Below are 25889 nucleotides of genomic sequence, written 5' to 3'. Positions count from 1 at the left end.
AAAATCGGTCTTAGCCTGGGCCTTGGAGAGGGGGTGCAGACATGTATGTATGTATGTATGTATGTATCTACAGGTATGTATATATGTATGTAAATATGCATATGTATGTATATATACAGTATATGTACATATATGTTTGTGTATACATGTATGTTTGTATATATATATATATATATATATATATATATATATATATATATATATATATAGATAGATAGATAGATAGATAGATAGATAGATAGATAGATAGATAGATAGTACTTTTATTGATTCCTTCAGGAGAGTTCCTTTATATATTATATATGTGTGTGTGTGTATATATATATGTGTATATTTGTGTATATATATATATGTATGTATATGTGTGTGTGTGTTTTGAATTTTTCACGTATATTATTTTAGTTTCATTGGTTTGTTGTATACAACACTATTTTTGTCTTTGATCTGTACATGACTGTACATGACATTTTCCCACAATATTGACTACATCGATCTGTATTTAATGTTGACTTTGTCAGATGCAAGTAAAGTGAGCTGTGCAGGAACCCTGGTGTGGGTTGTTGTTAAACACTCATCACACAAAGCAGAGAGGAAATTACCACCGGTTACATTAATAACAAGTGAGATGTAATGTAAAGGAACACTCAGTTAAGACCTTTGCCAAGACCAAACAAGGAAAGGCAAATAGTGACAAAAACATCTCATGTATGCAGTAGCTAAGTGTCGTGAGAACGTAAGTAATAGTGTACTCTGAGAAACAGCAGGAAGCAGGAAATGGTTGAATATGTGAAACATGGCTGAGCCTTTTGCACATTTTTATTCCGGTTAATTAAACTTAAAGCCTGGTTGTAAATTAGATTGTCCAAATTGCTGTGCATTGTGTTCCATTTCAGAATTTAAGTTGTCCACTGCTTTGTAAAGGGCAACTACATTTCTATGAAACCAAAAAGAGTATAAGTCCACTGTTTTAAATGATCATTAAGATCCTGCATCCACTGTCTGTGCCGCCACCTAAAACTTGAATGACTTCCTCCTTTGCATGTGTCACACCTTACTAATTACCATTTAGTATTTTCTTAATGATTGTTAAACATGTAGTTACGCAGTATAGTTCAGTTACCGTCAGTATGGTAAGCTTTACAGTTGTGTTTGTGTTGTCAGCAGCAGTATGGCAGGTAGTAGTTGACCAGCCCTGTTGTCCATTGATTGGTCGACAGTGAATGTCAATAACGGGAAATGGATAGGAAGAACATTGCTACTCATAGCTTAACCTTTCACCTACTATGAACTCCTATATGTTTCATGACAGCATTCTGTATCTTGGAGGCTAATGGTTGACATTGAAATGTAATATTGCCATTCATGCTGCCCACATGATGAACCACATTCCCTTCATCAGGTCCACGCACAATTCAGTGTTCATTGGGTGTTTAGTATTTAATTCATTCATTTTCTACAGTTTAGCTGGTTCACGAGCTAGAGCCTATGGGGTTTTTATTAATATTAACTAACAAATTACATTTGTTTGGGGGGGGGGTGGAGAATCAAATAATCTATATCATGATTTTTTTACAATTATAGACCACTAAAATAAATAAATAAATAAATGGGTTGTACTTGTATAGCGCTTTTCTACCTTCAAGGTACTCAAAGCGCTTTGACACTACTTCCACATTTACCCATTCACACACACATTCACACACTGATGGAGGGAGCGGCCATGCAAGGCGCCAACCAGCACCCATCAGGATCAAGGGTGAAGTGTCTTGCTCAGGACACAACGGACGTGACGAGGTTGGTTTCAGGTGGGATTTGAACCAGTGACCCTCGGGTGATACTAGAAAGTCATCCTTTTGGCTATTCCTGCTTCAAAATGGGACCATGTCACTGTCGTAACGGTGTTAAGATTTTTGTGTTTTGTGTTAGTTAGGTGTAGATATTCATTGTCCTATCACGTGATTGTACATAAATACAGTACAAATGTGTCATCCATTCTTTATTTCATGCATGTCAATTAATAGCCTGTCACAAGGTTTACTGCGTGGTGGTAGTTTAAACAGGACAGCCTAGTTCACAATAGCTTGCCATTAATAAACAGTGCCGTCAAGAGCGGTAAAAGGAAATCGGACCAGCGCCGACAGTTACATGAGGTGTCATATAACAGCTGTCATGTCACAGTCAAATCAGGTCGTCCTTGCTCTTATTTAGTATTGTCTGTTGGGGGGCAGTTCGTATTACAGATTTACAGCTTAATTTCTATTGCTGGCAGTCCGTGAAAAAGTCAGTGAAATTTTTTAAAAATTATTATTATTATATTTGACTGCACGTGATTTTGGTTGACTAATTTTGTTTTTGATACAGAATGATTTTGATTTCCCCTGGATTTCCTGTAATCCAATAGCGGTGGGTAAAAATATTTGCGGGGGTGCAGAGCTGCGGAAAGATTAGAAGCCTAGCCGCAGCAGGAAGTACAGTCTTGAGTGAGAGGCTAGAAGCAGATGTAACAGTTTAGCAGCAGTTCAGTTTGAGATGCGGTGTAGAGAGGTAACGTGTTCAGCTGGAGAAGACAGGAACTTTGAGACACTACACACCCTTGGATTTTGCGTAAACCTAAAAGTTATACATTGGATTGGGATTTAGAATAATTCTGGCCTCTGTATATGTTTTAACCTCTGGGATTTCTCTAGTTTCAAAGGTTGTGTGTTTGGGTCATGTCTCCAAACAGAACCACTGACCTCCTCTGGACAAAAGCTGAGATCAGCCTGCAGCGGAATGTAGGATGTCGCCAGAGCTATTTTGGCTATGTGCAGCCACTAATGATTGTGATCGCAAAGCACGGAGCAGTTGCTTTGCTTTGATTTTTTTCCGACCAACAACATTTATCATGCAGCACTTCCCAGCGCTGCAGGTATTAAAGAGTTAAACGAATGGCACGCTGGCTTCGTTTGGACTTTGCATCAAGGAGAAGCAACACCGACCCTCTGTCAGAGAGTCGCAGCAGACATGGTGAAGAGAGTGGAGTCATTTTGTCAGCTGGTAGCCCCACAGAAAGTCTGGCACACAGTTCTTTACACTTCAAGGTGACTTCGCTGTCACCAGACTATGAACATTTACAGAGATATTCTTCAATATTCATACCAAAGGTTAACCCTGGAGGATGTAGTAAAAAGAGTGTTCTTCAGATCTCACTACAACCTTGCAGCAAGTTCAGCAGAGAACTAGAAGACTCCTTGGGGAATGGAGACTCTGGGAGCACCAAAGGGGGAGCGATTACAGGCTGTGACGGGAGTTCCTGTAGCAGCAGTATGGTCAGCGATGCCGGGTACTGTAGTAGCAATAGTATCTTTGACCCAGAGACTCCAGAGAAGCGCACAACCACTCAAGAGAAGAGTGTTCCCTGCTGCAAGTCTAAGGTACCTTTAAGACGCTGTTCCTCCTTGGTTATCTTATCCAAGAGCCCCTGCAACACACCACCTGCTTATCCAGTAAGCCCAGTTCCCTTTCCTGCTCCACTGGCAACAAGAGCTCCTCTTCAAACACCTGCCACTGATTCCTCAAAGGATAAGGAGAAAGGTACCTGGAAAGATTCTGACACTCTCTTAAGTGGCCCGCATTGTCCAGAAGAAAACCCTATGAGCGAGTGTCTGGACACAAAACATATGGTACACTTAAATATTCCTTTACCAGACAAACTTAAACATAAAGTGATGGATGGGAGTAATGTGATGGAACAGTCTTATTGTCGCTTAAGGAGCGTTCTCCTGCACTTTGCCCACCAGAGACCAGCAGCATCATTATGTACCGTCAATGCGGAATATCCTGAGGACCCATACCCAATTTCATATCCGGAGGCAAAACGGGACCCTAAAAAAAAACTGTATCGTAGTACTTCAGCTTGTTTATTCTCCTCCACAAAACCACCAGAGAAAAACTCATGTGCATTAGAAAACCAGTGGAAAAGGTCAGAAGAAAACCAGTGTCATCGTGCCATACAACGGAGCTTTTCTCTGGAAGTCCCCTGCGCAAACACTGGGATTTCATGTCATGTTTCAAATACAAAACTTGGTATTCCTTGCTCTCCACACGTGCACATTCATCTGTCTCCATGCTGTCCAGCCAAGTTGCCTAGCTTGGTTAATAATGCAAACGCAACCTGCAAAGGAAACATTACCACAAATAACTTGGCTCAAAGTGCAAAGGTGAGTGTTATCTTTGTTTGGGGTTGACTGACACTCTTAGTTCCAAGCTGAAAATGTACTTAAATGGCAAGCGTCTCTTACAGAATGTACCATTTTTTTCAAAAAGTAGCAGATAACAACCGTTTGCCTTTGCTTCAAAAGTTGTTCAACTGGTTGAAGGAAATTCCACAGGTCTTCAAGTGACGTAATAATCTTTTTTAGAGTATGTGACGTTGAGTCTTGCGTTACAATCTATGCGTCAGCCAAATTTTGTGTCAGTCTCAAGCAGAGTTTGGGGGCAGAGTGGCTCAGTTGACAGAGCAGCTACACCAGCAACTTGTTCCGCCATCATAGTCACTGCTGTTGTGTCCTTAGGCAAGACACTTGACCCAACTGCTCCCAGTGCCTCCCACACTGGTTTAAATGTAGCTTAAAAATGTAGATTTAGGATTTCACTATGTAAGGCAATTTGAGTTTATAGAGAAATACGCTGTACAAATATAATCCATTTGAATCATTATTGATCCAAAATTGCATATTTTTTTAATCACCCACAGAAGATGACTACTATTAGGCTGCATTTAATATGATGATAAGGATAATTCCGCACTACTTTGCACTGCTGCTCTTAAAACTCTTTTTTTTTAAATGATGCCAAAGCATTCGGCTTACAACAGGATAGATGGACACTCTGTAACTAAGAAGATTGGCAAAGTAAAGTATTGCAAATAAAGAGCTAAATGTGGACAAAAAGTCAGAGGTATTCAGTCACATTACAGTAAGTCCACTGGCGAACTGTTTTAAAAAGAAAAAAACTATTAATTTGAATCTTGAATGCCCTTACTTTATGAGCTTTTTCATTTTCACATTCACAACCATGAGTCCAATTTTAGAACGCTTACAATATACTATTATTCTCTTTGCACTATGAGTAATATCCCTAAGCGTTTGCCATTGCTAAAAATAGCGGCGAGAAAAGCAATGCCCCTTGCTGATATAAATAAAGTGCTTCTGAAATATTCCCTCTGACTCCAGATAGTCTGGTGCTCTGTAGCACCGCTCAGTCCCCTGGAATCAAATTTAACAGCATGATACTAAAGTAGAGCAGAGTCATGCCAACCATGTGTGGAAATTGGGTGGGCTGATTTTCTTGGGTGTCAACGTCCGCAATGAGAGGGGGAGACTTTCTCATTAATGGCATGGTGAACTCCCTCCTATGTTGGTCATCTTGCAAGCCAATTGTGTTTGTAAAGTATCAGGTGCTTCCCACTCCCCAAATGCATTAAGTCGCTTGTCAGGTTAGTCTGCAGTATTTACATAGTAGCCTTCATTTGAAGGATCTAAATTTACTTCTCATCTGTATCCAGGTTTTGTGTTGTTAAAGGTACTTTCAAAAGCAACATGAAAACTGTGTCTTGATCAATTAATTTTGACTGAAATACGATCTTTTACATTTTGAATGAACATTTCCGGGTTAAGTTTCAGTTATGGTTAATGTTACACATATTGGGATCCTCATATGACAAAATAGGAGTCTGCTTGTAGTCTGCACTTCAAATGATGAGCAAAAGGTTCAAATAGACACCAAATAGACATACATGGGCAATAAAGAACCCAATTGACACAAAATAGACACATATGGGTATTAAAGAACCCAATAGACACCAAATAGGCACATGTGGGAATTAAATAACTTCATCAATAACTTGGTTGCTAACCAAAACAACAGCCACTACAGAGAAATATAAACAGTCTCGCTAATGAATATACGGATTAAATCTTACAGGTTGCTCTTTAGATGTTGTAAAGAAGTTTACTAAACATAAAAAAAATGTATATTTACATTATTTAGAGAGCAACCTTTGTGAAAATGCATTCCTCAATTGCCTTTGGTGGCTTTGTAGTGTTGTGTGCATCTATTGTAACTTACGGACTTTAGTTTAATTTTACATAATTTGAAATAGGTATTTAATCAATTATTTATTTATAAAAATAGGGTGCCATATTCAATATGCTTTATTGTTTGTTTTTTTAAGAACGATTTCAATATATGCCTTACCCCTTATATGAGTGATGCTATTTGCAGTGGACTCAAAAAATGCCACCAATTGTTTACTCTAACTTTTTAATAAATCTTTTCCTTAACCTTCAAGGGATTTTCACCGCCGTTGTTTATAAATGTGTACAATTTGGTGCTACTCCAAATCAGGATGCTTTGGTATTGCGTAAGGTCTACACTCTACTGAGCAGATGTATCCAAAAGAGTAGAACGACAGAAAATATTGAAAATGTTACCTTATTTATTTTACAACCAGCCTAACAGGATGAAAAAGATGAGTAAAAATAACTTAAACACACAAGTTATCGGGTTGTGGTTGATGTCATGAATTAATTCACAAATTGGAGGTAAGAATGCTACACACGTTACCTAAAACGTAAGTAATTATAACATTTAAGTTCTTTATTTGGGTCAACATTATTATTATTATTGAATCAACATTATTACATACACATGTACACACAAACACCCACTTTATAAATTGCCATAAATGTCTAGAAGTGACCAATAACACATTCACTATCCACAACTTGACCTACATGCCGTTATGGAGTTGCAGAATTTGACAGGCTTAGTGTTTCAGTGCACCTGCCACATGTTCATGTGTAGGAAGGGTGGTTGTCTGCATTTCCTAATTCAAGTTGGAACTCCCCCAGATTCCTTTAGGAGTGATTGTGCCGTTAAGGAACAGCCAGCCTATGAGAGGAGAAGAGCCTGGTAATTTTCCAAGCCCTGCCTGGAAATAATTGTAAGACTTAATTTGTAAAACAGCAAAATAACCAGCAGGAGGCTGGCTTTCTAGTTATATACAAGCACAAATGGGGTGTGTACATTTTCTGTAGTTCTTTCATCTACTGGTGATTTTACTTGTTTTTTTTAGGTTTGTCATGACAGGGACATTTGTTTTGTGAAAACATTTTGTAATCTCCTGATTGGGTTGACTTTGTGTTTGACATGTTGTTGTACTGCCAGTCCAAAAACATTAGCTGGCTTGCATGTCAGAAGTTAAGGTTTCACAAGCTTTGCAGTCCACCTGTCTCAAGTAGTTTAAAGTGGCAAAGCAGAGATAAATATTACTCGCTTTGCTTCGCCGACGCCTCGGCATGTGTTTTGAGCTCTTTGCCACTGACCTTAAAATTTCTTGGACTTCTCAGACGTAAAATTTAGGATGTTTTTAGTGCTATTTCATCATTGTTAAGCATCAGTTCCGTCTTCCAGAATCTGCCTATTTTCTTATCTAGAGATTTACTTGACTTTTTAAACCAGCTGCTTTTACTATCACCATTGGCCTTTACTGTTTACAAAATACTCTGCTGACATTTTATTTGACTGAAGGATCACTGGCCCAATTACTGTCACGTTCGTTTGTACTATGTAACATCTGATTGTCTGAAACAGACTTTTACAAATTGGCTATTTTAATCATTAGTCTGATTTAATTAAGAAGAATATGAAATGTTATCATTCTTGCTACTACCCTATCTGTGTATTGTATGTCCATCTTTGTTGTTGGCCAATGCAAACTGAATAACAATAGAAATGAAGATAACAAACATAATTGCATTTGTTTGAAGTTGTCTACTGTGATTATGTCTGCGAAAGATACCACACTGAAGGAGCACTGAAGAAATGCATTGGCATTGTTGCACTATGTGGGCTCAAGAATTCTGACAAAATGCAATTACATCTACAGGAAGTGAAAAAGGAAGAAAACAGGGAATTTGCCTCCCACATGCAGCTACTGTATACCCGCTTCCACTATTCTGAAAATACTTTGTATTGAATGTTAGGGTGTTTTTTCTTGGAGTTTTCGTTGTTTTGTGAGGTCAAAATGAACTGTTTTTGGACCCTAGAGACGGCCTGTTCAGTCATCATCTCTTTTCTGTTTGGTGGGGTTGAGGTCAGGTCTCCTATTTTTTTCCCACGGCGTGGCTCGGTTGGTAGGGCGGCCATGCCGGCACCTTCAGGGTTCCAGGTTCCAGCCCCGCTTCCACCATCCTAGTCACTGCCGTTGTGTCTTTGGGCAAGACACTTTACCCACCTGCTCCCACTGCCACTGAACTAAACTGTAATTCACTTCACTTTACACACTTCACACTTTCACACGAGATGCATGCACTTGCGCAACCCTGCATTTGTGGACCAGGGACAGAAAAAAGTCCTTCTCCAAAGGGTTCCCAGAAAGTTGTAAACGTACAATTGTCTAGAATATGTTGGCAATATGAGTACGGTAATTAAAATTCAGGGGCTTGTAGCCCAATTACTCAGTCATTATTAAAGTAAATTAAGATCCCTCTTTCAAGACTTTTGTGCCTATATTGTATGTAGACTCCATTGTTTTGACTCTGGTTTGCCTTGGCTGTGCTTTGGGCAGGATGAAGGAGGCCCAGATCTATATTTGTTCATGTAAACACAGTACTGTATGTACAAACCCTGTTTCCATATGAGTTGGGAATTTGCGTTAGATTTAAATATAAACGGAATACAATGATTTGTAAATCCTTTTCAACCCGTATTCAGTTGAATGCACTACAAAGACAAGATATTTGATGTTCAAACTCATAAACTATTTTTTTTGCAAATAATAATTAACTTAGAATTTCATGGCTGCAACATGTGCCAAAGTAGTTGGGAAAGGGCATGTTCTCCACTGTGTTACATCACCTTTTCTTTTAACAACACTCAATAAACGTTTCAGAACTGGGGAAACTAATTGTTGTAGCTTTGAAAGTGGAATTATTTCCCATTCTTGTTTTATGTAGATCTTCAGTTGTTCAACAGGACGGTGTCTCCGCTGTCGTATTTTACGCTTCATAATGCGCCACACATTTTCGATGGGAGACAGGTCCGGACTGCAGGCGGGCCAGGAAAGTACCGGCACTCTTTTTTTACGAAGCCACGGTGTTGTAACACTTGTCTTGCTGAAATAAGCAGGGGCGTCCATGATAATGTTGCTTGGATGACAACATATGTTGTTCCAAAACCTGTATGGACCTTTCAGCATTAATTGTGCCGTCACAGATGTGTAAGTTACCCATTCCTTGGGCACTAATACACCCTCATACCATCACAGATGCTGGCTTTTGAACTTTGCACCTACAAACCCCGTTTCCATATGAGTTGGGAAATTTTGTTAGATGTAAATATAAACAGAATACAATGATTTGCAAATCATTTTCAACCCATATTCAGTTGAATATGCTACAAAGACGACATATTTGATTTTCACACTGATAAGCTTTTTTTTTTTGCAAATAATTATTAACTTTAGACTTTGATGCCAGCAACACGTGACAAAGAAGTTGGTAAAGGTGGCAATAAAACTGATAAAGTTGAGGAATGCTCATCAAACACTTATATGGAACATCCCACAGGTGTGCAGGCTAATTGGGAACAGTTGGGTGCCATGATTGGATATAAAAGCAGCTTCCATGAAATGCTAAGTAATTCACAAACAAGGATGGGGTTTGGGTCACCACTTTGTAAGCAAATTGTCGAACAGTTTTAGAACAACATTTCTCAATGAGCTATTGCAAGGAATTTAGGGATTCCTCAGCCGGTATTGCATCAAAAACCCACATCGGTGTGTAAAGGATATCACCACATGGGCTCAGGAACACTTCATAAAACCACTGTCACTAACTACAGTTGGTCGCTACATCTGTGCAAGTTAAAATTCTACTATGCAAAGCCAAACCCATTTATCAACAATATCCCGAAACGCCGCCGGTTTGGCTGGGGCCGAGCTCACCTAAGATGGACTGATGCAAAGGGGAAAGGTGTTCTGTGGTCAGACGAGTCCACATTTCAAATTATATTTGGAAACAGAGGACGTGGTGTCCTCCAGAACAAAGAGGAAAATAGACATTCGAAGTGTTATAGGCGCAAAGTTCCAAAGCCAGCATCTGTGATGGTATGGGGGTGTATTAGTGCCCAAGGCATGGGTAACTTACACATCTGTGAAGGCACCATTAATGCTGAAAGGTCCATACAGGTTTTGGAGAAACATATGTTGTCATCCAAGCTTATTTTAGCAAAACAAGCGTTACAACAGTGTGGCTTTGTAAAAAAAAGAGTGCGGGTACTCTCCTGGCCCGCCTGCAGTCCAGACCGGTCTCCCATCGAAACAGCGGAGAGAGACCCCGGACTGTTGAACTACTGAAGCTCTACATAAAACAAGGATGGGAAATAATTCCACTTTCAAAGCTTCAACAATTAGTTTCTTCAGTTCCCAAACGTTAATTGGGTGTTGTTAAAAGAAAAGGTGATGCAACACAGTGGTGAACATGTCCTTTCCCAACTACTTTGGCACGTGTTCCAGCCATGAAGTTCTAAGTTAATTATTATTTGCAAAAAAAAAATAAAGTTTGAGTTTGAACATCAAATATCTTGTCTTTGTAGTGCATTCAATTGAATATGGGTTGAAAAGTATTTGCAAATAATTGAATGTGAGTGTGAATGTTGTTTGTCTATCTGTGTTGGCCCTGCGATGAGGTGGCGACTTGTCCAGGGTGTACCCCGCCTTCCGCCCGATTGTAGCTGAGATAGGCGCCAGCGCCCCCCGTGACCCCAAAAGGGAATAAGCGGTAGAAATGGATGGATGGATGTATTCCATTTATATTTACATCCAACACAATTTCTCAACTCATACGGAAACGGGGTTTGTATAACAATCCAAATGGTTATTTTCCTCTTTGTTCTAGAGGACACCACATCCTCTGTTTCCAAATATAATTTGAAATGTGGACTCATCAGACCAAAGAACACCTTTCCACTTTGCATCAGTCCATCTTAGGTGAGCTCGGGCCCAGCCAAGCCGGCGGCGTTTCAGGATATTGTTGATAAATGGGTTTGGCTTTGCATAGTAGAGTTTTAACTTGCACTTACAGATGTAGCGACCAACTGTAGTTAGTGACAGTGGTTTTATGAAGTGTTCCTGAGCCCATGTGGTGATATCCTTTACACCCCAATGTCGGTTTTTGATGCAGTACCGCCTGAGGGATCAAAAGTCCATAATATCGTTTACGTGCAGTGATTTCTCCAGATTCTCTGAACTTTTTGATGATTTTACAGACCATAGATGGTAAAATCCCTAAATTTCGAGCAATAACTCGTTGAGAAATGTTGTTCTAAAACTGTTTGACGATTTACTTACAAAGTGGAAGCTGCTTTTATACCCAATCATGGCACCCAACTGTTCCCAATTAGCCTGCACACCTGTGGGATGTTCCAAATAAGTGTTTGATGAGCATTCCTCAACTTTATCAGTATTTATTGCCACCTTTCCCAACTTCTTTGTCACGTGTTGCTTGCATCAAATTCTAAAGTTAATGATTATTTGCACAAAAAAAAAGTTCATCAGATTGAACATCAAATATGTTGTCTTTGTAGCATATTCAACAGAATATGGGTTGAAAATAATTTGCAAATCATTCTATTCCGTTTATATTTACATCTAACACAATTTCCCAACTCATATGGAAACAGGGTTTTGCATAATAAGTATCCCTCTTCTACACTTTACATACGCAATGTATGTACATAATGCTGGGTGATACTTGGGTCACAAACTCCCCCAGTGTTGTATGTTAGCTGGCCCTAAGCATTCTAGCCTAACCATATTAATTCTTAGGAAAAACTCTAATTAACCTGCAAAAAAAGTAACTAACTTACACTTAACATCTGCTCACATTAAGCATACCCTTGTTAGATAATGGCACGGTACTTAAGTCTGTGTGGGTGTGGGAGCTGTTAAAAATACTGTGATGTCATGACAGTGTATTTTTGTGATCCCTTCTCTGTCTCCTTATCAGACACGTGATGACTTTCTGGGACAGGTGGATGTTCCCCTCAATCAGATACCAGTGAGTTCTTGCTGCACACCCTTTGTTCTTTGTACTGTATATCATTCATGTGCAATAAATGTAATTTGGTTTACTGTACAAGAACAGACCTTTGTCTCACCTATGTCTCCTGTCATGTAAATAGGCATACCCTTAGTCCTGCTTCTGTTTCGCATCATTGTCACCAGTTATGGAAACAGAGTCCATCATGTTTACTGTATGTCCCATTCCTGCTTGTGTTTTATAATAAACAAAAAAATGCTAGCAAATGAGGCCTCGCTTGTATGTGTGACCCTCATTGCATGCGTTGGTATTTTCATAGTATACCCTATGGTGGCACAGTGCCTTGCAGCTTACATCACCAACTTGAAGTATAAGAATGTTCAACTTTTTTTGTTGTTTTATTTATTTATTTTTTTCTTCAGACAGAAAATCCCAATGCACAAAGGCCATACTCATTCAAGGATTTTCTGCTTCACCCCAGAAGGTTGGCGTGATGTCATGATCATTTAAGCTTTTAATCTTTTGTTTTGCATTCCATTGAAATACATCTTTGCTTCCTTATACCCCGAAAGACTATTGACTACATTTAGTATGTTTTTCGTGCAGCCACAAGTCCAGAGTTAGGGGCCATCTGCGACTCAAAATGACCTATATGCCAAAAAACCCAGGTTCTAATGAGGAAACAACAGATCTAATTGATGATACGGATGTAAGTCCAGTTTAGCATTAACTATACATTTTTGGTATGTATACAAACAGTCTGGGAATATTGTTAAGTGGAGTTTGTATGAAATACAGCCAAGTTGTTATGCATTTCAATATTTAACATTTTAATATTTTCTAGCAGCCTGAATGGGAATTGTTGGAACCTCAGGACATGTCAGGTCCCATGCACTGCCACCCAGCGCCTGCTCTGCCACCAGGCTGGGAGGAACGTCAGGACAACTTGGGAAGAACCTACTATGTCCACCATGAGAGCAGAACCACACAGTGGCGACGACCATCATTACAGTTAAGACCACTCTTCTCTTCCTTCTGAGCATGTTTCTATTAAATGACTCATGGTGCGGTACTGATGGTCAGAGTGTATTTGTGTCTCTCCTCTAAACAGGGATAGTAGCACGGACACTCTAAGGCGACAAAACACGACAAGGCAGAGGGAGCAGATTTATCTCACACGCAGACAAATCTCAGACCCTGACGAGGCCACTGCACAAAATGGGGTATGCTGTGCGTTTGCTTTCCTTTTTGAACCTCATTGTTTTTAATGTTTTAACTATGTGTATTATTACAGTGCCTTCTTAGCACTGTTCCCGTTACAACCAGTCCCAAATAATTAGAATCGGATAGTCTTACATCTGAATCAGGCCTCTTTTAATTGTGTATAAAAATAGTAATGAATCATGTATCTACCAATGTGACTGTGGCGTAGACTAACAGATTAGATTTACCCTTTCAATGGGGGACTGATGTCATCATAGTATACTGATTACTGTTTCAAGCAAATATAAAAAAAACAAAAAACAATGGTGTCTTTAAAGTGCCAATATAAACATCACAATAATGTTCACTTTTTTGTTTCTTAACTTTTACTTTATGAGACACATTGTCTTCTGCAGTGGACATGTTTTATATCCGTTTGGAAAATGTTGTCTCTCAGAAAAGTTAACTAACACAACTTTTAACAAGGTAAATACCTCACAAACGGCCCTGGGATGAGGTGGCGACTTGTCCAGGGTGTACCCCACCTTCCGCCCGATTGTAGCTGAGATAGGCGCCAGCGCCCCCCGCGACCCCAAAAGGTAATAAGCGGTAGAAAATGGATGGATGGATACCTCACAAACGGATGTTTAGCTTCGATGGCTTCAATAATCTTTTCCGAGTGATGTTTATGAGGTGGCGACTTGTCCATGGTGCTGCTTCCTAGTGCAGAACAGGTAGGAAATGGATGATTGATTGAGAATTTATTAAGTAGTTTTTCAGTTTCCTCATATTGGCCATAAGTTTTGACACACCTTCTCATTCAATGCATTTTCTTTATTTTCATGACTATTTACATTGTAGATTGTCACTACAATGTAAATAGTAGTGGCTATAGTAGCAAACTATGAATGAACACATGTGGAGTTATGTACTTAACAAAAAACGATGAAATAACTGAAAACATGTTTTGTATTGTAGTTTCTTCAAAATAACCACCCATAGCGCTGATTTTGTTTTCGCACACTCTTGGCATTCTCTCGATGAGCTGCAAGAGATAGTCACCTGAAATGGTTTTCACTTCACAGGTGTCAACGTTTTGATGCCTCCAGTGACAATCTACAAGGTAAATAGTCTTGAAAATACAGAAAAAGCATTGAAATGAGAAGGTGTGCGCGCCAGAAATAAACTACACTCACCGAGTTTTCCTTTGAAACCGTCACACATCAAGGCGTTATTTTGAACACTTCAAAACAGAAATTCCGCGGCAGCTACAATACCATTGCACCCCTAATTTAAAGTGTCAAAAGGCATTTTACTAACTTTTCAATACATTTTTACCATAAGTAAAGCTCTCTAAATGTGAAATAACCCACATCTAGTCACACCCTTACACTTGTTTCACCTAATATAGCCTTGAGTATGCTGTGTAAATTGGGACGTTTTGGGGTAGGTGTCTTTACAAGACCTTATGGTCTTCTTAACCTGTCGCACACATACAAACCCCGTTTCCATATGAGTTGGGAAATTGTGTTAGATGTAAATATTAACGGAATACAAAGATTTACAAATCCTTTTCAACCCATATTCAGTTGAATGCACTACAAAGACAACATGTTTGATGTTCAAACTCATAAACTTTGTTTTTTTTTGCAAATTATGATTAACTTAGAATTTAATGGTTGCAAAAAGTGCCAAAGTAGTTGGGAAAGGACTTGTTCACCACTGTGTTACATCACATTTTCTTTTAACAACACTCAATAAACGTTTGGGATCTGAGGAAACTAATTGTTGAGGCTTTGAAAGTGGACTTATTTCCCATTCTTGTTTTATGTAGAGCTTCAGTCGTTCAACAGTCCGGGGTCTCCGCTGTCGTATTTTACACTTCATATTGCGCCACACATTTTCGATGAGAGACCGGTCTAGACTGCAGGCGGGCCAGAAAAGTACCCGCACTCTTTTTTTTACCAAGCCACGCTGTTGTAACACTTGTCTTGCTGAAATAAGCAAAGGCCTCCATGATAACGTTGCTCGGATGACAACATATGTTGCTCCAAAACCTGTATGGACCTTTCAGCATTAATGGTGCCTTCACAGATGTGTAAGTTACCCATGCCTTGGGCACTAATGCACCCCCATACCATCACAGATGCTGGCTTTTGAACTTTGCGCCTATAACACTTTGAAAGTCTATTTTCCTCTTTGTTCTGGAGGACACCACGTCCTGTGTTTCCAAATATAACTTGAAATGTGGACTCGTCAGACCACAGAACACCTTTACACTTTGCATCAGTCCATCTTAGATGAGCTCGGGCCTAGCCAAGCTGGCGGCGTTTCTGGATATTGTTGATAAATGGGTTTGGCTTTGCATAGTAGAGTTTTAACTTGCACTTACAGATGTAGCGACCAACTGTAGTTACTGACTGTGGTTTTATGAAGTGTTCCTGAGCCCATGTGGTGATATTCTTTACACTCTGATGTCGGTTTTTGATTCAGTACCGCCTGAGGGATCAAAAGTCCGTAATATCATCACTTACGTGCAATGAATTCTCCAGATTCTCTGAACTTTTTGATGATTTTACAGACCGTAGATGGTAAAATCCCTAAATGTTGTTCTAAAACTATTCGACAATTTGCTCACAAATTGGTGACCCTCACCCTATCCTTGTTTGTGAATTACTTAGCATTTCATGTAAGCAGTTTTTATACCCAATCATGGCACCCACCTGTTCCCAATTAGACTGCACACCTTCGGGATGTTCCAAATAAGTGTTTGATGAGCATTCCTCAACTTTATAAGTACTTATTGCCACCTTTCCCAACTTCTTTGTCACGTGTTGCTGGCATCAAATTCGAAAGTTAATGATTATTTGCAAACAAAAACATGTTTATCAGTTTGAACATCAAATATGTTGTCTTTGTAGCATATTCAACTGAATATGGGTTTAAAGGGATTTGCAAATCATTGTATTCCGTATATATTTACGTCTAACACAATTTCCCCACTCATATGGAAACGGGGTTTGTACTTTTGCTTTACATTGTATATTGTTCTTTTTTCACACTCAATGAGTGAACAAATAAATGAAAAAGATAAAAATACAAAAACAAGCGAGAGCGGATTATTGTGTGTGTATAGGGTGTGTGAGTCTCTTGTTGATGGTGTGTTGATTCTTTGGTTAAAGCTCAGTGTGTGCTTCTTATGTGTTTGATCCTATTGCCTAGAACTCTGAGGTTTTTCAAAATGATGCCGTCAATTTACGAGAGGACAACCAGCCCACATCACCGCCACCACACCAGCTGTCCCAGGAGTTGCTGGAGTTTGAGGAAGAGCTAACAAACATGCATATTACAGGGGCCACAGCATTAGACCACCGCGTCTCTCAGATAGTGAGTCATTCTTTTCTTACATTCCTGTCATAATAAGAACCATATAAACCATTCATGAGAATCTAGTAAGGAAGGAAGGCCAGTGGGAAGTATTATCTTTTATACGTGTGTCCTCTCTCTGCTACAGGATCATGCTTCTAATCCGATCCATTCCATTCAAAGGCATAGTTTTCACACGACGAGAGGAATGGCGGTTCCTGTTGATACCATGGTATTTCCTTTCATTGTTTAGTCACTCATTTCACAATATTCACTTTCCCAATTTGACTTCAACTTATTTAGGAACTTGAATTGCAAATACCTGTTGGTGTAAAAGGCTAGGGATTTTAGTAATGATCCCTGTTACTTTTGGCCTTCAATAGCTGCTTGCAGCCTCTCTGAAGCTGCCTCTTGGATGGGAGGAGAAGAGGGACAGTAAAGGAAGACGCTACTATGTAAACCACAATACTCGAACAACCTCTTGGATACGACCCAGGAAGCAGGTATGGCACAAAGTTTCATTTTAACGTGCAAAAAACATGTGATATTATGTAATCCACATTTAAGTAGTGGCTCTAGTAGTTATCTTCTCCTCTCCTCTAAATACATATTTTTTGTCAGAAAGTGGATGCAACACCACCCTCACAGAGTAGTGTTAGAATGCCATCTGTACCGCCTGCGTTCCTTGAGGCGTCTCCCCAGCACACCCTGCACCCTGAGGCCACACCTGATTCTGGCTCCATGCCAGTTGGTTGGGAGGTTCGCAGCGCTCCCAATGGAAGACCTTTTTTCATTAACCATGCTACAAAGACCACTACCTGGGTGAGGAGAATACAACCCCCTATGCTGCTTTGCTCATGTGACAATGTATAGTCCTGAACTTTTTTGGTCCTCTGGGATTTGTTTTAACAAAGTTATTGTATACTTATACTGTGATTGGCTGGCCATCAGTCCAGGGTGTATACCGCCTCTCGTCCAAAGTCAGTTGGGGTAGACCCCAGCTCATACGACTTGAACTATAATGAGAACAAGCGTTATAGAAAACGGCTGGATATACAATGCTTATGATGATATAGAATTGAAAAACTCACTCTTTTTTTTTACGATGGAATAAAAAGCAGATGATTACATATGTTACTGATATAGTAGCGTAACATGCACTAAAGTTACTTAAATCATATGTAAGTTCTTGCTTGACATCTTAAAAACAACATACCTTCCCACTATTTACTAGGGGTCCATTCTTCCATTGCTTAAGTGAAAAAAAGATGTGCAACCCCTTGGATTCTGGCCACGCAGCATTCTCTCCCTCGGCTTAAGTCTGTTACGGCGTGCCTTCATCCAAGATGTGTACTTTGGGGGGAGCAACCCTTAAATGTGTGTGTTCCCAGTCAAATGTGGCCTTCAGCTCATTCTCTTATCGACATAAATACTCGGGCAGCACAGTGAAGCAGTGGTTAGTGCCCATGCCTCACAACAAGAAGGCCTTGGGTTTGATTCATTGGCTCGGTGTCTTTCTGTGGAGTTTGCTTATACTCCCAATAACTGCGTGGGTTCTCCCCCGGTATTCTGGCTTTCTCCTACCTTCAAAGGGTGATGGGCTCGAGAGGTACAAGTGGTAGAAGATGGATGGATGGATGGACCTAAATACTTTTGCTCTTATGCACTTCTGTCCAGCGAACCGGTGGCAATTATATTGCACTTGTTTAGATGCTATGTACACCACATCTAATACAATACTAATATAGACTTCAAGAAAAACTTTTGATCGCTTGATGTAGTCTCCCAGTTCCACTGAAAAATATCTCCACAGCATGATGCTGCTATCACCATGCTTCACTGTAGGGATGTTATTGGCCTGGTGATGAGTTGTGCCTGGTTTCTTCCAAGCATGACATCTGGCATTCACGCCAAAGATTTCAATCTTTGTCTCATCAGACCCCCTGCGATGATGTGGCGACTTGTCCAGGGTGTACACCGCCTTCCGCCATTGTAGCTGAGATAGGCACCAGAAAATGGATGGATGGATGGGTCTCATCAGACCAGATAATTTTGTTTCTCATGGTCTGAGAGTATTTCAGGAACATTTTGGCGGGCTGCCATGAGCTTTTTACTAAGGAATGGCTTTCATCTGGCCACTCTGCTATACAGGCTTGATTGGTGAATTGCCACAAAGATGGTTGTCCTCGTGGAAGGTTCTCCTCTCTTTATAGAGGAATGGTGTAGCTCTGACAGATGAACCATCGGTTTCTTGGTCAGCTCCTAGACTAGAGCCCCTACCACTCCGATCGCTTAGTTTATAGACGGCCGGACACTTTAGAAAGAGTCCTGGTAGTTCCAAACTTCTTACATTTTCGGATGTAAGAAGTCCTACTGTGCTCATTAGGACTTTCAAGGCTGTAGATATTTTTCTGTGCCTTGCTCTGATTGGTGCCTGGACTCAATCCTACCTCAGAGGTCTACAGACATTTCATTTGACATTATGCTCTGCCATGCACTGTCAAGTGCGAGACCTTATATATAGACAGATATTTGGCTTTCCAAATCATGTCCAATAAACTGAATTTACCACAGGTGACTCGAATTAAGCTGTAAGAACATTGTCTCTCGTCTAGAGCAGTGGTTCTCAAATGGGGGTACGCGTACCACTGGGGGTACTTGAAGGTATGCCAGGGGTACGTGAGATTTTTTTTTAAATATTCTAAAAATAGCAACAATTCAAAAATCATTTGTAAATATATTTATTGAACAATACTTCAACAAAATTTGAATTTAAGTTTCTAAACTGTGAAAAAAAACAACAATGCAATATTCTGTGTGGACATCTAGATTTTTTTGTGGACATGTTCCATAAAAATTGATGTTAAAGATTTCTTTTTTTGTGAAGAAATGTTTAGAATTAAGTACATGAATCCAGGTGGATCTCTATTACAATCCCCAAAGAGGGCACTTTTAGTTAATGATTACTTCTATGTGTAGAAATCTTTATTTATAATTGAATCACTTGTTTATTTTTAAATATTTTTTCCCAAATAGTTCAGGAAAGAACACTACAAATGAGCAATATTTTGCACTGTTATAGAATCAGAAACTGATGACATAGTGCTGTATTTTACTTCATCTCTTTTTTTCAACCAAAAATGCTTATTTTCATATATTTTTTTCCAAATAGTTCAAAAAAGACCACTACAAATGAGCAATATTTTGCACTGTTATACAATTTAATAAATCAAACTGATGACAAAGTGCTGTATTTTAATTCTTTATCTATTTTTTTCAACCAAAAATGCTTTGCTCTGATTAGGGGGTACTTGAATTAAAAAAATATTCACAGGGGGGTACATCACTGAAAAAAGGTTGAGAACCACTGGTCTATAGAATGTTGAGGACACAAATGAATGTATTCCATTTTGGAATAAGGCTATAACATAACAAAATGTGGAAAAAGAGAGGCTCTGTAAATACTGAAAGTTTTGTATTCACTGGGGTCTGTCTGTCTGCTAATTAGCAACAAAGCTCCAAAAAAATTAGGAGCGGAATTTAATTTAACTGTAAGTACATGTCAAATGGAATAAGGAACAAATGATTCAATTTTGGGTGTCGTCCCGCTCACCATCTGGATTCAGAATTTTTTTAGGGAGACAGTGTCTGGTGGAGATCTGCCTTCATAGTATTTTTAAAAACATTTTTTTACGTTTCACAGTACATGTATAATGTATATTGCAGCCTCTCTAGCTGCAATATACATAAATATGCAAGTCACAAAAAAAAAGTACAAAATCCAAAACCAGTGAAGTTAACGAGTTGTGTAAATGGTAAATAAAAACAGAATACAATGATTTGCAAATCTTTTTCAACATATATTCAATTGAATACACTGCAAAGACAAGATACTTGGCATTCGAACTGGTAAAGGTTATTTGTTTGCCATTATTAGCTAATTTTTTTAATTTGATGTCTGCAACATGTTTCAAAAAGCTGGCATAAGAGGCGAAAAAGACTGAGAAAGTTGAGGAATGCTCATCAAAAACTTATTTGGAACATCCCACAGGTGAACAGGCTAATTGGGAACAGGTGGACGCCATGATTGGGTATAAAAGCAACTTCCATGAAATGCTCAGTCATTCACAAACAAGGATGGGGTGAGGGTCACCACTTTGTGAACAAATACGTTGAAGAACCACATTTCTCCATCAGCTGTTGCAAGGAATTTAGGGATTTCACCATCTACGGTCCGTAATATCATCAAAAGGTTAAGCAAATCTTGAAAAATCATTGCACGTGTGCGGCAGGGCCGAAAACCTACATTGAATGCCTGTGACCTTGGATCCCTCAGGCGCTGCGACATCAGTGTGTAAAGAATATCACCTCAGGAACACTTTAGAAAAACCACTGTCAATAACTATAGTTTGTCGCTACATCTGTAAGTGCAAGTTAAAACTGTACTGTGCAAAGCCAAAGCCATTTATCAACAACACCCTGAAAAGCTGCCGGCTTCGCTAGGCCCTAGCTTATCTAAGAAGGACTGATGAAAAGTGGAGAAGTGTTCTGTAGTCTGATGAGTCCACATTCCAAATTGTTTTTGGAAACTGTGGACGTGGTGGTACTAGAATGCGGGTACTAGACTGGCCTGCCTGTAGTCCAGAACTGCCGCTCATTGAAAATATGTGGCGCATTATGAACCATAAAATACGACAACGGAGACCCAGAACTGTTGAACAACTTAAGATGTACATCAAGCAAGATTGGGAAATAATTCCACCTGAAAAGCTTCAAAAATTGGTCTCCTCAGTTCCCAAACGTTTACTAAGTGTTGTTAAAAGGAAAGGCCATGTAACACTGTGGTTAAAGTGCCCCTGTGCCATCATTTTTGCAATGTGTTGCTGCCATTAAATTCTGAGTTAATGATTATTTGCACAAAAAAAATAGTTTCTGAGTTTGAACATTACATATCTTTGTCTTTGCAGTGTGTTCAATTGAATATAAGTTGAAAAGGATTTGCAAATCATTGTATTCTGTTTTTTATTTACGATTTACAATCAGTTGCCAACTTCACTAGTTTTGTGTTTTGGAAAAAAAAAATTGAATGTTATAAAAATAGACTGTATTGAGTTATGTGTTCTATTGTACTACTGGCACGCACTATGTCATAGTACACAATTAAAGTTTATTGTTGTTCAATCTTTTTTTATAAGTATTTCATGTTTGAGTGAAACTAGTTTGTTTGCTTCATATTAAACAGCAAGATCCAAGGCTAAGAATTCCTGTTCAAATGAGGAGGAGACCCTCACTGGACCCATCTGATCTCGGCCCATTGCCAGTGAGTTTGGGATTTAAAAATAAAGCAATTAGCTATTAAAGGGGCTGCTTGCAACCTTGCCGCTAACTTTACAGAGTTGTAAGCATTATACCTTGCTCTCTTCTGGCTTTAAGTACGCAATGACGTAACTATGCTTTTACGTAACACACACAGACATGCATTAGCGTTGTGTGTGGTCAGCTAAGGTTAGCAATTTAACAAAGTTTAGCTACTAATGTCAGCTATCATTCAATGCATATTTTATTATCACAACAACATGACTGCAAATTTTTGCATCTATTGAACTGCTTTTGTTGGCGTGCACGCACTCCCTGCATGTACGTGTGGACGAGACAGTGGTGAGTGACAAGCCTGACTGCCAGATTTAATTCTTCCGACCTATTAAATAATTGGATTTAATACACTGTAATTAGTAGTTTTGAAAAATATAGACACTTAAAAAATGCATATGTTCTGTTAAATCACTAATGGTAACATAAGTTACCCAATGATGTTCTTGTTATATTTTGTATTTTTGTTGTTGTTGTTTTTTTACTTTATGCAAGTTGCAAGAAGCCCCTTTAATTAAAAGTATTTTTTTCCTGCAGTAACATCTTTGGAGATTATTTTTGTTGTTGTGTGTGTGAGCCTTTTGTGACATTTTCTTTCTATCCAGCCTGGTTGGGAGGAGAGGGTCCACTCGGATGGGAGGATATTCTACATAGATCACAGTGAGCGCTTTTCCTCATATGAGAACTATTACCTGACATAAATTTTCATCTAGAAGTGTCATGTGTCATTTTATAGACACCAAGATCACACAATGGGATGATCCAAGATTACAGAAATCAGAAATAACTGGACCAGTAAGTATTGACAGTATTTTAAGTATTACTCACACAATTCCATGACATTTAAATGATTGTTTGTTTGGTTATAGGCAGTGCCTTATTCCAGAGATTATAAACAGAAGTATGACTACTTCCGCAAGAAACTAAAGAAACCGGTGAGTGTTTTCAAATTTTAGTAAACATTTGTCAGAGTTTAGTGAACGTTGATCTTTTTTGCAATCTTCTTTGGTAGGACAACATCCCAAATCGCTTCGAGCTTAAGGTGAGGAGAAATGCGGTGCTGGAAGACTCCTATCGTCAAATCCTCCTAGTGAAGCGGCCAGAGTTGCTGAAGGCCAAACTGTGGGTGGAGTTTGAGGGAGAAAAAGGTTTGGACTATGGAGGTTTGGCCCGAGAGTGGTTCTTCCTCATGTCCAAGGAGATGTTCAACCCCTACTATGGACTCTTTGAATATTCTGCCACGTAAGTCCAAACTCAGTTAGACTAAAGTTGTATGTTTTGTCATTTTGTGAGGGACATGTCGCCTGCACGTTTTCAAAAAAGAGTTTTTGTCCCCTGCACTTCTTAATGTCCAAAAATAATTATCGTGATTCAATGTGCCTGACAGAAAACTGCAGCGTTTAGAATGAAGCTCATTAATAGGCTTCCTGAAGTTGCCTTCTTGCCAAAGTGACAATTATTGACAGCGAGCAGCAGCTGACAAATCAGCAGATGTGAGATAAGAGCGAGTCGCAATCATTCACATGAGAGATAGTTATGATAAAAAAAAATGTTATATACATTTGCTGTGTTGCTGTTAAACTGGTCAGTAAGATCATAAACTTTTTCAAACACCGCTTTTGTAACACTACAAGTACAAACCCCGTTTCCATATGAGTTGGGAAATTGTGTTAGATGTACATATAAACGGAATACAATGATTTGCAAATCATTTTCAACCCATATTCAGTTGAATATGCTACAAATACAACATATTTGATGTTCAAACTGATAAACATTTTTTTTTTTTTACAAATAATCATTAACTTTAGAATTTGATCCTAGCAACACGTGACAAAGAAGTTGGGAAAGGTGGCAATAAATACTGATAAAGTTGAGGAATGCTCATCAAACACTTATATGGAACATCCCACAGGTGTGCAGGCTAATTGGGAACAGTTGGGTGCCATGATTGGGTATAAAAGAAGCTTCCATGAAATGCTAAGTAATTCACAAACAAGGATTGGGCAAGGGTCACCACTTTGTAAGCAAATTGTCGAACAGTTTTAGAACAACATTTCTCAACAAGCTATTGCAAGGAATTTAGGAATTTCAACATCCACGGTCAGTAAAATCATCAAAAAGTTCAGAGAATCTGGAGAAATCCCCGTACGTAAGAGATGATATTACGGACTTTTGATCCCTCAGGCGGTACTGCATCAAAAACCAACATCAGTGTGTATAGGATTTCTCCACATGGGCTCAGAAACACTTCATAAAACCACTGTCAGTAACTACAGTTGGTCGCTACATCTCTAAGATCAAGTTAGAACCCATTTATCAACAATATCCTGAAACGCCTAGCATGGACTGATGCAAAGTGGAAAGGTATTTTGTGGTCTGACGAGTTCGCATTTCAAATTATATTTTGAAACAGAGGACGTGGTGTCCTCCAGAACAAAGAGGAAAATAACCATTCGGATTGTTATAGGCGCGAAGTTCAAAAGCCAGCATCTGTGATGGTATGGGGGTGTATTAGTGCCCAAGGCATGGGTAACTTACACATCTGTGAAGGCACCATTAATGCTGAATGGTCCGTACAGGTTTTGGAGCAACATATGTTGTCATCCAAGCAACGTTATCATGGACGCCCCTGCTTATTTCAGCAAGACAAGTGTTACAACAGCGTGGCTTTGTAAAAAAAGAGTGCGGGTACTTTTCTGGCCCGCCTGCATTCCAGACCTGTCTCCCATCGAAAATGTGTGGCGCGTTATGAAGCTTAAAATACGACAGGGGAGACCCTGGACTGTTAAACGACTGAAGCTTTACATAAAACAAGAATGGGAAATAATTCCACTTTCAAAACTTCAACAATTAGTTTCCTCAGTTCCCAAACGTTTATTGAGTGTTGTTGAAAGATAAGGTGATGTAACACAGTGGTGAACATGTCCTTTCCCAACTACTTTGGCACATGTTGCAACCATGAAATTCTAAGTTAATTATTATTTGCAAAAAAAAATAAAGTTTGAGTTTTAACATCAAATATCTTGTCTTTGTAGTGCATTCAATAGAATATGGGTTGAAAAGGATTTGCAAATCATTGTATTCCGTTTATATTTACATCTAACACAATTTCCCAACTCATATGGAAACGGGGTTTATAGTTTCCTGTACATTATATCAGACCAGGAAGGGAAAAGGTTACACGGCCCGACTGGCCATAGAGAGTTTTTTTTTTTTAACTATACGCGCCTCTCCTGACATGTGAGACACCATTGAGAAGCAAAAGTAGCTTGTAAAATGTCAATTAATAAATGACAGGTTGATTTATATAGAATTTATTAACAAACCTATTTGCCTTGCCAGGCACACCTAATGTCAGTATGTGTTTAGAGTGCACGATCATGAAGTGCAGGGTAGGAGATCAAGGGTTCGATACCTGTTGATGTCATATAAACATTTAACTAGGGTATAGCCCACATTTGGTAATTTTATTTTTCCGTAATAGTAAATAAAGTCTTCATTATGTATCCTTAATAATCCAAAATTTACAGTCATGGTCAAAAGTTTACATACACTTGTGAAGGACATAATGTCATGGCTGTCTTGAGTTTCCAATAATTTCTACAACTCTTATTTTTTTGTGATAGAGTTATTGGAACACATACTTGTTTGTCACAAAAAACGTTTATGAAGTTTGGTTCTTTTATGAATTTATTATCGTTCTACTGAAAATTTGACCAAATCTGCTTCATCAAAAGTATACGTACAGCAACATACATTATCAATTTTGGTGATGTAGAAAAAGTCCCAATCAAATGAAATTAGCTTCATGGCATGGCCTCATAACTTCATGTGAGTGATTATTATTGACGACACCTGTTGACT

The 25889-nt window shown here is 39.0% G+C and overlaps 1 protein-coding gene across 4 annotated transcripts in view; it reads left to right on the top strand.

Annotated features, from left to right (window-relative positions):
• Positions 1-25889, top strand: part of nedd4a (NEDD4 E3 ubiquitin protein ligase a) — a 67187-nt gene that overhangs the window by 25439 nt on the left and 15859 nt on the right. The window contains exons 1-15 of one of the 4 annotated variants that reach the window (XM_061881745.1): positions 2394-4199; positions 12051-12101; positions 12506-12567; positions 12690-12792; positions 12931-13094; positions 13195-13306; positions 16509-16673; positions 16801-16884; positions 17036-17155; positions 17274-17474; positions 21895-21972; positions 22628-22682; positions 22759-22817; positions 22892-22957; positions 23035-23264. In XM_061881745.1, the coding sequence (XP_061737729.1) occupies positions 2928-4199; positions 12051-12101; positions 12506-12567; positions 12690-12792; positions 12931-13094; positions 13195-13306; positions 16509-16673; positions 16801-16884; positions 17036-17155; positions 17274-17474; positions 21895-21972; positions 22628-22682; positions 22759-22817; positions 22892-22957; positions 23035-23264 (2822 nt within the window). In that variant the 5' untranslated portion in view covers positions 2394-2927. Of the gene's footprint in view, positions 1-2393; positions 4200-12050; positions 12102-12505; positions 12568-12689; positions 12793-12927; positions 13095-13194; positions 13307-16508; positions 16674-16800; positions 16885-17035; positions 17156-17273; positions 17475-21894; positions 21973-22627; positions 22683-22758; positions 22818-22891; positions 22958-23034; positions 23265-25889 lie in introns of those variants that run through there. The other 3 variants (XM_061881734.1, XM_061881763.1, XM_061881754.1) reach the window with 3 other exon arrangements.

The sequence above is a fragment of the Nerophis ophidion genome, linkage group LG02, assembly GCF_033978795.1.
Source record: "Nerophis ophidion isolate RoL-2023_Sa linkage group LG02, RoL_Noph_v1.0, whole genome shotgun sequence".
NCBI classification, from domain to species: domain Eukaryota; kingdom Metazoa; phylum Chordata; class Actinopteri; order Syngnathiformes; family Syngnathidae; genus Nerophis; species Nerophis ophidion.
Note: the sequence above shows the minus strand (reverse complement) of the source record. Positions and strands in the feature narration are given on the sequence as shown.